This window comes from Crinia signifera, chromosome 9, assembly GCF_055691185.1.
Source record: "Crinia signifera chromosome 9, ASM5569118v1, whole genome shotgun sequence".
Lineage (NCBI taxonomy): Eukaryota > Metazoa > Chordata > Amphibia > Anura > Myobatrachidae > Crinia > Crinia signifera.
The window spans coordinates 152,039,391-152,052,931 of NC_139225.1; the positions used below are offsets into that span (position 1 = coordinate 152,039,391).

The 13,541-nt window shown below is 46.1% G+C and overlaps 1 protein-coding gene across 1 annotated transcript in view; it reads right to left on the minus strand.

Annotated features, from left to right (window-relative positions):
* Positions 1-13,295, minus strand: part of LOC146036346 (putative HLA class I histocompatibility antigen, alpha chain H) — a 144,868-nt gene extending 131,573 nt beyond the window's left edge. Inside the window, exon 1 of the mRNA XM_083160303.1 lies at positions 13,115-13,295. Within this exon, the coding sequence (XP_083016429.1) occupies positions 13,115-13,163 (49 nt within the window). The 5' untranslated portion in view covers positions 13,164-13,295. The remainder of the gene's footprint in view (positions 1-13,114) is intronic.
* Positions 13,296-13,541: the final 246 nt, after the last annotated feature.

The window sequence follows — 13,541 nt, forward strand, 5'->3', positions numbered from 1 at the left end:
TCCCGGTCCCCCGGAAAGTCCCGGGATCCTCCCGGTTTTTCAGCCTTCTTGCTGAAAAAATTGGACTGCGCATGCTCAAAGTGCGGGGAGCAGGTGCCAGCAGCGACCAGCGTGATGTCATCTTGACATACCCGGCGTCGCTGTCCTCTTAAATGACAGCCACCGCGGAGACTGGGGAGCGTGAGCGTCAGCAGCGGTAGCGGTGTGTGACGGCTACTGCAGGAGTCAGAGCTGGCAGCAGGGTGAGGAGAGCAGTGTCTGCTGTGCGTGCGTCTGGAGCGGCAGCAGTGAGTACCGCTTGCCCGGAGAGGGCAGCTGAAAAAGTCGGCAACCCTAAGTAGGGTTCCTTGTAGAGCTACGGTATTCTCTCAAATGTAATTTGGATAGCTCCACCCATGGCCCGCCCCATTTGCGCATCATAAAGGAGGCGGGGTCATGGGCGGAGCTATCCAAGCTGCCCTCTCCGGCAAAAGAGAGCTGAGAAGTCGGCAACTATGGTATTACCTGTATACATACATATATCTTATAGTGTAATAATACTGCAGCGTGTGACTGTCTGAGAGACACAGAGACTGTTACATATCACATATATTATACACAGGACACAGACCACAGCCATGTACAGCCCGTTATTACCTGTATACATACATATATCTTATAGTGTAATAATACTGCAGCGTGTGACTGTCTGAGAGAGACACAGAGACTGTTACATATCACACATATTATACACAGGACACTGACCACAGCCATGTACAGCCCGGTATTACCTGTATACATACATATATCTTATAGTGTAATAATACTGCAGCGTGTGACTGTCTGAGAGACACAGAGACTGTTACATATCACACATATTATACACAGACCACAGCCATGTACAGCCCGGTATTACCTGTATACATACATATATCTTATAGTGTAATAATACTGCAGCGTGTGACTGTCTGAGAGACACAGAGACTGTTACATATCACACATATTATACACAGACCACAGCCATGTACAGCCCGGTATTACCTGTATACATACATACATATATCTTATAGTGTAATAATACTGCAGTGTGTGACTGAGAGACACAGAGACTGTTACATATCACATATATTATACACAGGACACAGACCACAGCCATGTACAGCCCGGTATTACCTGTATACATACATATATCTAATAGTGTAATAATACTGCAGAGTGTGACTGTCTGAGAGACACAGAGACTGTCACATATCACACATATTATACACAGGACACAGACCACAGCCACGTACAGCCCGGTATTACCTGTATACATACATATATCTTATATTGTAATAATACTGCAGCGTGTGACTGTCTGAGAGACACAGAGACTGTTACATATCACACATATTATACACAGGACACAGACCACAGCCATGTACAGCCCGGTATTACCTGTATACATACATATATCTTATAGTGTAATAATACTGCAGCGTGTGACTGTCTGAGAGACACAGAGACTGTTACATATCACACATATTATACACAGGACACAGACCACAGCCATGTACAGCCGGGTATTACCTGTATACATACATATATCTTATAGTGTTATAATACTGCAGCGTGTGACTGTCTGAGAGACACAGAGACTGTTATATATCACACATATTATACACAGGACACAGACCACAGCTCGGTATTACCTGTATACATACATATATCTTATAGTGTAATAATACTGCAGCATGTGACTGTCTGAGAGACACAGATACTGTTACATATCACACATATTATACACAGGACACAGACCACAGCTCGGTATTACCTGTATACATACATATATCTTATAGTGTAATAATACTGCAGCGTGTGACTGTCTGAGAGACACAGAGACTGTTACATATCACACATATTATACACAGGACACAGACCACAGCCATGTACAGCCCGGTATTACCTGTATACATACATATATCTAATAGTGTAATAATACTGCAGCGTGTGACTGTCTGAGAGACACAGAGACTGTTACATATCACACATATTATACACAGGACACAGACCACAGCCATGTACAGCCCGGTATAACCTGTATACATACATGTATCTTATAGTGTAATAATACTGCAGCGTGTGACTGTCTGAGAGACACAGAGACTGTTACATATCACACATATTATACACAGGACACTGACCACAGCCATGTACAGCCCGGTATTACCTGTATACATACATATATCTTATAGTGTAATAATACTGCAGCGTGTGACTGTCTGAGAGAGACACAGAGACTGTTACATATCACACATATTATACACAGGACACAGACCACAGCCATGTACAGCCCGGTATTACCTGTATACATACATATATCTTATAGTGTAATAATACTGCAGTGTGTGACTGAGAGACACAGAGACTGTTACATATCACATATATTATACACAGGACACAGACCACAGCCATGTACAGCCCGGTATTACCTGTATACATACATATATCTAATAGTGTAATAATACTGCAGAGTGTGACTGTCTGAGAGACACAGAGACTGTCACATATCACACATATTATACACAGGACACAGACCACAGCCACGTACAGCCCGGTATTACCTGTATACATACATATATCTTATATTGTAATAATACTGCAGCGTGTGACTGTCTGAGAGACACAGAGACTGTTACATATCACACATATTATACACAGGACACAGACCACAGCCATGTACAGCCCGGTATTACCTGTATACATACAAATATCTTATAGTGTAATAATACTGCAGCGTGTGACTGTCTGAGAGACACAGAGACTGTTACATATCACACATATTATACACAGGACACAGACCACAGCCATGTACAGCCGGGTATTACCTGTATACATACATATATCTTATAGTGTTATAATACTGCAGCGTGTGACTGTCTGAGAGACACAGAGACTGTTATATATCACACATATTATACACAGGACACAGACCACAGCTCGGTATTACCTGTATATATACATATATCTTATAGTGTAATAATACTGCAGCGTGTGACTGTCTGAGAGATACAGAGACTGTTACATATCACATATATTATACACAGGACACAGACCACAGCCATGTACAGCCTGGTATTACCTGTATACATACATATATCTTATAGTGTAATAATACTGCAGCGTGTGACTGTCTGAGAGACACAGAGACTGTTACATATCACACGTTCTATACACAGGACACAGACCACAGCCATGTACAGCCCGGTATTATCTGTATACATACATATATCTTATAGTGTAATAATACTGCAGCGTGTGACTGTCTGAGAGACACAGAGACTGTTACAGATCACACATATTATACACAGGACACAGACCACAGCCATGTACAGCCCAGTATTACCTGTATACATACATATATCTTATAGTGTAATAATACTGCAGCGTGTGACTGTCTGAGAGACACAGAGACTGTTACATATCACACATATTATACACAGGACACAGACCACAGCCATGTACAGCCCGGTATTACCTGTATACATACATATATCTTATAGTGTAATATTACTGCAGTGTGTGACTGTCTGAGAGACACAGAGACTGTTACATATCACACATATTATACACAGGACACAGACCACAGCCATGTACAGCCCGGTATTACCTGTATACATACATATATCTTATAGTGTAATAATACTGCAGCGTGTGACTGTCTGAGAGACACAGAGACTGTTACATATCACACATATTATACACAGGACACAGACCACAGCCATGTACAGCCCGGTATTACCTGTATACATACATATATCTTATACTGTAATAATACTGCAGCGTTTGACTGTCTGAGAGACACAGAGACTGTTACATATCACACATATTATACACAGGACACAGATCACAGCCATGTACAGCCCGGTATTACCTGTATACATACATATATCTTATAGTGTAATAATACTGCAGCGTGTGACTGAGAGATACAGAGACTGTTACATATCACATATATTATACACAGGACACAGACCACAGCCATGTACAGCCCGGTATTACCTGTATACATACATATATCTTATAGTGTAATAATACTGCAGCGTGTGACTGAGAGACACAGAGACTGTTACATATCACATATTATACACAGCACACAGACCACAGCCATGTACAGCCCGGTATTACCTGTATACATACATATATATCTTATAGTGTAATAATACTGCAGCGTGTGACTGTCTGAGAGAGACACAGAGACTGTTACATATCACACATATTATACACAGGACACAGACCACAGCCATGTACAGCCCGGTATTACCTGTATACATACATATATCTTATAGTGTAATAATTCTGCAGCGTGTGACTGTCTGAGAGGCACAGAGACTGTTACATATCACACATATTATACACAGGACACAGACCACAGCCATGTACAGCCCGGTATTACCTGTACACAGTACATACATATATCTTATAGTGTAATAATACTGCAGCGTGTGACTGTCTGAGAGACACAGAGACTGGTTACATATCACACATATTATACACAGGACACAGACCACAGCCATGTACAGCCCGGTATTACCTGTATACATACATATATCTTATAGTGTAATAATACTGCAGCGTGTGACTGTCTGAGAGACACAGAGACTGTTACATATCACACATATTATACACAGGACACAGACCACAGCCATGTACAGCCCGGTATTACCTGTATACATACATATATCTTATAGTGTAATAATACTGCAGTGTGTGACTGTCTGAGAGAGACACAGAGACTGTTACATATCACACGTATTATACACAGGACACAGACCACAGCCATGTTCAGCCCAGTATTACCTGTATACATACATATATCTTATAGTGTAATAATACTGCAGCGTGTGACTGTCTGAGAGACACAGAGACTGTTACATATCACACATATTATACACACAGACCACAGCCATGTACAGCCCGGTATTACCTGTATACATACATATATCTTATAGTGTAATAATACTGCAGTGTGTGACTGTCTGTGAGACACAGAGACTGGTTACATATCACACATATTATACACAGGACACAGACCACAGCCATGTACAGCCCGGTATTACCTGTATACATACATATATCTTATAGTGTAATAATACTGCAGCGTGTGACTGTCTGAGAGACACAGAGACTGTTACATATCACACATATTATACACAGGACACAGACCACAGCCATGTACAGCCCGGTATTACCTGTATACATACATATATCTTATAGTGTAATAATACTGCAGCGTGTGACTGTCTGATAGAGACACAGAGACTGTTACATATCACACATATTATACACAGGATACAGACCACAGCCATGTACAGCCTGGTATTACCTGTATACATACATATATCTTATAGTGTAATAATACTGCAGCGTGTGACTGTCTGTGAGACACAGAGACTGTTACATATCACACATATTATACACAGGACACAGACCACAGCCATGTACAGCCCGGTATTACCTGTATACATACATATATCTTATAGTGTAATAATACTGCAGCGTGTGACTGTCTGAGAGACACAGAGACTGTTACATATCACACATATTATACACAGGACACAGACCACAGCTTGGTATTACCTGTATACATACATATATCTTATAGTGTAATAACAAGTACAGTGATGTATAATATACAGCCCAGTATAACCTGTATATATACATATATCATAGTGTAAGAATAACAACAACATATACAGTAATATATTATATACAGCCCGGTTTTACCTGTATACATACATTTATCCGTACTTATGTAATATCTGGGCTCCCGTTTTTCTTATGAGACCGCGTCCGCTCGCAACGTTTCGGGCATGGTGGCTCGCTGCGCTTGCCACACTATATAAAATCAACTCCATGCGTAGTTGGATAGTAGGGGTATGAAAAAATGGGGTGCATTTAACATGGGAGCCCAGATAATACATAAGTACCCATTTATCTTATAGGTTAATAAGAAATATCGGTACTTATGTAGTAACTGGGCTGCCGATTTTTTGATTGTATGCCTTAAGTTAAGGCATACAATCAGATGCGATGCGATGCGATATCGCATCGCATCGCATCGCATCCGATATCGGATGCGATGACCCGATTTTTCCATAGGAATCAATGTTAAAATGATTCCTATGGAAAAATGGGTCCTTTTCATACCCCTACTATCCAAGTGGGCATGGAGTTGGATATAAACCTGTGGCGAGCGTAGCGAGCCACCGAGCCCGAAGCGTGGCGAGCGAAGCGAGCCCCGCGAGGGGACGGTATTCGTCCGCTCGCCACAGGTTTATATCCAACTCCATGCCCACTTGGATAGTAGGGGTATGAAAAGGACCCATTTTTCCCATTGAATTCCATGTTAAAATGGACTCAGTCCATTTTAACATTGATTCCTATGGAAAAATCGGGTCATCGCATCGCATCGCATCGCATCGAATCGCATGGTCGCATGCGATGCGATGCGATCTCCCGATCCGACCCGATTTAGAAATCGGCAGCCCAGTTACTACATAAGTACCGAAATATCTCTCTCTCTCTCTCTCTCTCTCTCTCTCTCGTAGTCTTTTCAGGCTAATCTCAGGAACCGCTGGACAGATTTTGATGCAGTTTTCACAATTTTATAGAGAATTTTTTGGAGAAGATTTAGGTGGATGAAACTTTTATCAATGACAAAAGGGAGCTGATGAGTTTAGTAGAGTGGCAATTTAAGGATGAGAACAATGTTTGTGCTCTATAGTGCACACAATGGCCAGAAGTGGTACTGCAGTAGCTGTGCTGCATGGTGATCTGATCTCTGCTCATGGAATTAGTCTGGCTGTCATTTATTTTGGGGACTGAGCTATGTAATACCCCTTTTTACACCGCCTCAAAACTCTGGGTCTTCGGCGGGTCAGACCCAAGTCAGAGGCGGTGTACATCTGTCACGCCGTGTCCCTTTACACGGGACTTCTTCCCAGGTCCTGACCTGGGTAGATCATGGCTAGGCCCTGGGTAGAGGGTGGTGTAAATGGGTACGCCGGGTCGGATGACCTGGTTCCCATTTACATGAATGGGGGACTTCCAACCTGCGGACCGCAGCGCCCGCAGGTTGGACGGGGGGGGGGACACACACACAGCCTGCGCTGCTGTCTGCTATACTCTGCAGTCAGCAGCGGTGGCAGATCCTGGATGGTGGCTGAGGGGAGGGGGGGTGCACGGGGCTGGGGGTAGCCCAGCAGCTTACCTTGGTGCTGGGCTGCCCCCAGCACGGTGATCAGTGTATCCGTAGGGGATCATCGCGGTCCCGGCGCTTGGAGATGATGTCATCTCCAAGCGCCGCCTCCGTCTACACTGCGGGTGGGCACCGCAGTGTAAATGGAGTAAATCCCGGATCCGACCCAGCTTGGATCCTTCTTCCAAATATAATATGGCCGCTCCGTTATTTCCCTGACACTCTCAGTATGTTTCCCGGCACACCTGCGATTCCCCTGACACTCTCAGTATGTTTCCCGGCACACCTGCATATTTCCCTGACACGCTCAGTATGTTTCCCGGCACCCCTGCGATTTCCCTGACACTCTCAGTATGTTTCCCGGCACACCTGCATATTTCCCTGACACTCTCAGTATGTTTCCCGGCACACCTGCGTATTTCCCTGACACTCTCAGTATGTTTCCCGGCACACCTGCGTATTTCCCTGACACTCTCAGTATGTTTCCCGGCACACCTGCGATTTCCCTGACACTCAGTATGTTTTCCGGCACACCTGCGATTCCCCTGACACTCTCAGTATGTTTCCCGGCACACCTGCATATTTCCTTGACACTCTCAGTATGTTTCCCGGCACACCTGCGATTTCCCTGACACTCAGTATGTTTTCCGGCACACCTGCGATTCCCCTGACACTCTCAGTATGTTTCCCGGCACACCTGCGATTCCCCTGACACTCTCAGTATGTTTCCCGGCACACCTGCATATTTCCTTGACACTCTCAGTATGTTTCCCAGCACACCTGCGTATTTCCCTGACACTCTCAGTATGTTTCCCGGCACACCTGCATATTTCCCTGACACTCTCAGTATGTTTCCCGGCACACCTGCGATTTCCCTGACACTCTCAGTATGTTTCCCGGCACACCTGCGATTCCCCTGACACTCTCAGTATGTTTCCCGGCACGCCTGCGATTTCCCTGACACTCTCAGTATGTTTCCCGGCACACCTGCGATTTCCCTGACACTCTCAGTATGTTTCCCGGCACACCTGCGATTTCCCTGACACTCTCAGTATGTTTCCCGACACACCTGCGATTTCCCCGACACTCTCAGTATGTTTCCCGACACACCTGCGTATTTCCCCGGCACACCTGCGATTTCCCCGACACTCTCAGTATGTTTCCCGGCACACCTGCGATTTCCCTGACACTCTCAGTATGTTTCCCGGCACACCTGCGATTTCCCTGACACTCTCAGTATGTTTCCCGGCACACCTGCGATTCCCCTGACACTCTCAGTATGTTTCCCGGCACACCTGCGATTTCCCTGACACTCTCAGTATGTTTCCCGGCACACCTGCGATTTCCCTGACACTCCCAGTATGTTTCCCGCCACACCTGCGATTTCCCTGACACTCTCAGTATGTTTCCCGGCACACCTGCGATTTCCCTGACACTCTCAGTATGTTTCCCGGCACACCTGCGATTTCCCTGACACTCTCAGTATGTTTCCCGGCACACCTGCGATTCCCCTGACACTCTCAGTATGTTTCCCGGCACACCTGCGATTTCCCTGACACTCTCAGTATGTTTCCCGGCACACCTGCCTATTTCCCTGTCACTCTCAGTATGTTTCCCGGCACACCTGCAATTTTCCTGAATCAATTCCATAGGGGCCACCGTCATTTACTAGAAAAGCAACTCTGTATTTATTGTTGCTCTAAAGCATCGGTTCTCAAACTGTGGGTCCTGACCCCAAAGTGGGTCCCGACCACCTCAGCATGGGGTCACGACTCTATGTTGCTGACCATCAGGCTAATGTGTATGTGGAGGGTGGGCAGCGTATAACACCCATTGCTTCCCACTTCCATCCCCTTGTCACCCATTTCCATGCCCCCTATTACCCACTGCTGCCATATCACAATAGCGGTCACTTTGCTTCACTGATCACACATGTGGCGCCATTCAGTAGTAACTTGCTGGGGCCCTGTAATAATTTTTATTGTCTGACGGGGTCCCAGAGCAAAATAGTTTGAGCACCCCTGATCTAAAGATACCAATACATACAGATCAATACAATTATAAACCACCACATAAATACACATCACCAACACCTTGCTTCCTATATATAACATGACAAGTGGCCACCTGCTGGGAACAAATAATAATCACTCCCAGTTCTTGTTTAGAGGCAGCAGAAGAGATTGGAGATTTATTTTTATATCCTAAAAAGTCAAAAATAAGGAGAAGCTGGAAAGTCACAGTAACATTTCTTTCTATATTTCAAATATAAATTTGTATCCTGTTATTTCATCTGATGGGAACAGTAGCGCAAATACTTGTATCCTTTAAAGTGGCAACAGAACGGTGACTGGTTTTATCCCTTACAGTGTTGGGAGTCCAGAATAATTTTTGAACAGCGGCACCAGTTATATTTATAATGATACAATCCAATGATTTGTGTGTTACTGTCCCATGATTTACAATGTATTGGGGTTCCTCCTGTCCTGGGTAGGGGAGAGTTGGTGATGCGGTGCTGCGAGGCCCAATCCCGATATGTGTGGTTGAGCACTGGCATCTGCTTCCCAGCTGTCCCAGTTTGGAGGCTCCATCTTGGACCAGACGTGAGCATTCATCACAGGACGGCAGCACCGGCACAGACACGGGCTTCCCACCACAACAACAGCTGCCTACTCCTCAGATTCCAGCAGCTCCTCATTGGCTTGTGATGTAAGCGGAGGGAGTGGATCTTCTTCAGGGTCATTGGGTCAGGAGAAGATGAGCAGGAGAGGGAGGCGGGGACAGGCCACAGTAAAGGAGATAGCTGACACTGTTGATCTATCAACTGGAAACACTGTATTGGAACACAGGACAACCCCGGGTTGGACCCAGATTCAAAACCTATTTACACTGCACTTTGACCCGGGTTGCTCCCAGGTCAGCCGTATTTCCACTGAACCCGGGTCAGCCTTGCTTTTACCTATGGATGTCATTCAAATTAACTTTTTAATGGCTGACACAAGACAAGAAGAGGGGTGAGAGGGAGCGCTGGGCATCCGCTCTCAATGATGGCAGTGGTGTTGCTGTGCTCAGCCCCGCACCCTACATCAGGGCCTGCCGGATCAGTCACCAGGTAACCCTTGCAAACGGTATATGGTCACTAGGTCGACAAGTGGAAAGTTGACATGTATTAGGTCAACCACTGAAGGTCGACATGGGGTTAGGTTGACAGGGTCATTAGGTCAACACAGGCATTAGGTCGACAGTCAAAAGGTCGACATGGGGATTTTCACTATCTTTGAGCCAACAGGCGGTATTTCCTGCCCTACCATCCACTATGGCGTGGGGGGGGAATAAGCCCGGAGCATGGAGAGCGCAGAGAGACACACGGTGCACTTTTTTAGTGTCCATGTCGACATTTAGGTAAAAAAGTGTGAAAAACACCATGTCGACCTTTTGACTGTTGACATAACCCATGTTGACCTTCAGTGGTCGTCCTACCTATTGTCTATCCTATGATCCAAACCCCTTGCAGACTACAGCCACTTATTCTACATGGTAAGTTATAATATGGTGTCTGTGCCCACTTTGTTCACACCAGCGATAGGTCAGGAAAATACACTTGGGTCACAGGTAAGTGACGCTCCTCTGTTGATTTCAGGCGTCAAATTTGTGGCCCAAGACTCTATTACCCCTGTAAAAGTGACCTTTGTGAATAAGAAGCTGTGACCAGACCCCTACCCTGCGCTCTGGCTATGACCTTCAGGTCCACAGAGGGTGGTTTCTGGTGTCACAGGACCTGGCCAATAGGGGATTCGATGTTACCATCAGTAACCAACACATTGATTGTCAAGCTGCTCAATCAGATTGTGATGTCACTCAGGTGCTACAAGGGAGGGGTCATTCTGGCTAGGAAAAAACATTTTGTATCCCATTTGCACACTGAGTGAGAGATATACACATAATAATACAGAGATCTTGGTTGCGTATAGATCTGCAAGGCGTCTCTGTGTCACTGGGGGTCATAATACTGGGTATGGGTCTGGGGTGTGGGCCCCCATCATGCCGGCACAGGCCGACCACTCCAGGGCAGCACACAAATGAAAGTTAGTAGGGGTTAATAAGAAGCACATAAGTGCTATGACGTGTGATTAAAATAATACAAAATATATAAAAAAGTATTATCTGATCATTATGTAGATATCTCTCAGTGCGCAATTGGGATTCAAAATGTTTTTTCCTGACCACCAGTAACCACCAGTTACTTACTCCACCCACTACGCAGTAGGCGGGGTATCGCTGCCACCCCCAGACTCCTACCACGTGGCATCTGGAACCATACTTCATCAGGCCCACACGTTGGCACCTGAGTACTACCTGCTGAGATGTATGCGTCAACACGCTGCTGACACACCTCAGTGACGTTGGCTACTCCCCCACTGGTCAATAAACACAGACCCGGTCCTGTACAGTGGTAGCTGGCAGAGGGCGGAGCTTGGAGACACTGGATCCTGTACCCAGTACAGACAGAGAACAGGATTACTTTTTGTCATATTCCTGTTGGTCGCAAGATTAAAACGGTCGTCTGAGGCAAAAGATGTTTATTTGCTCAGAGTCCTGAAAATATTTCTTCTCTTACTTCTAAGAGGCGCAGCATACAGAGATGTTACAGCATTCAGATACAGGCAGATGTGCTGATACCAGGGCTCACAGGCCGCTTTATATAGGCAGATAACACACTGGCACGGTCAGATCCTCCCCCGATACCTATAGGATTCCTGTATCAGTCAGAACATCTTACTTATTATACATAACTAATACAGAATTACATGTCACAAGGATGAATCTGACTTGCTTTTATAATACATTTATAGTACACTTTATATATTAACCTCTTCAGTGGCAATCCCGAGAATTTTCCGGGCTGTGCCTCAGTGCCCAGTCTGGCAAGCCCGGAAAATTCTCGGGATTGCCACTGTTTGGAGTCGGGCAGCTTTGCTGAGTTCACTCTGATCTCAGGCAGCGTCACGCTGCCCGGCTCCCTCCCCTCTGCGGCGTCGCCTCCTCCTCCCTGCCCCTCCCCCCTCCCCTCCGGGTTTTCAAAAGAAGAAGTCCCCGGCGCCGGCTTATGACAAGCCGGCTGCCGGGGACAGCAATGCGGTGGGGGGGGGGGGCGCAGGTCCGGGCAGCCGCTAATTGACAGTTCAGCGGCGCTGCCCGGACCCAGGGGGGTAGTGGTGGGTTTTTTTTAAAGGGAGCGCTCCCCATAAAAAACTCGCCCAGTGGGGAGCGCTCCCAAAAAAAAACCCCACCACTGAAGGGGTTAATACAGGTGACCTATATATTATATACACATGCTCTGCCCCAGGCTTCACCCCACAGCAGCACAGCAGCAGGGGACCTGCCCCAGCTCAGTGCTGCTCCTACAGCAGGGGTGGGGAACCTCAGGCCCGGGGGCCGTATGTGGCCCCCATAGCCAGTCTGAGTGGCCCTCCCACCTGCCCGGTGGCTTTGCCGGGAGTCAAGTAAAAGGGAATTCTCGCTTGAGGTCGGTATTTCTCGCAAGATTCCTCTTAATCAACAGCAGCCGGAGACTGTCAGTCCTATTCAGCAGCAGCCGCCGGAGCGTGGGGCGGCTGCAGCAGGACAATTTGTAAGAGAATTTTTTACATATGGCCCCCGAAGGATTTTTTCCCTATACAAATGGCCCTTGGCACAAAAAAGGTCCCCCACCCCTGTCCTACAGTGTTAAACACATTTTATACCTAAGTGACCACTTTTGTGTAAGGATTTCTCTGCAGCACAGGGATGAACCCTTTCAGTGCCATGGCGTCCATGTTATTACTGTGGGACACTGTGGGACACATACATGTTACTATACACATACATGTTACTATATATCCTCCACATACTCACCAGAGCAGACACCTGTCACCCCCAGAATCAGCAGGACAAGGGGGGACATCCTCCTGTGGGTGATATGTGGGGGGGACACCCTCCTGTGGGTGATATATTGGGGGACCTGGATCAGTATCGGAAGAAACTTCCCGAAGAGAAACAAGTATAATAGTGTCAGCCAGTGACTCTACATACGTGGGGTGTGATCTCCCTGCTGATTGGTTAGTGTCAGGGTCTCTGACCAATAGGAAAATGAGCTGACAGAGGATCAGCAGTTACCAGGCAGGCAGTGGCTGTAGAGGTTACGCTCTGAGAGAAAGTGAAAGTGAGATGTCAGAGACAGAAATAATATGGCAGCAGCTGGTTCCCAGGCTGTGAGTGTAGTTTGCACCACATGACCAATAGAACATACCATGTGACTCACAACTACAGTGGCAGCAAAGGT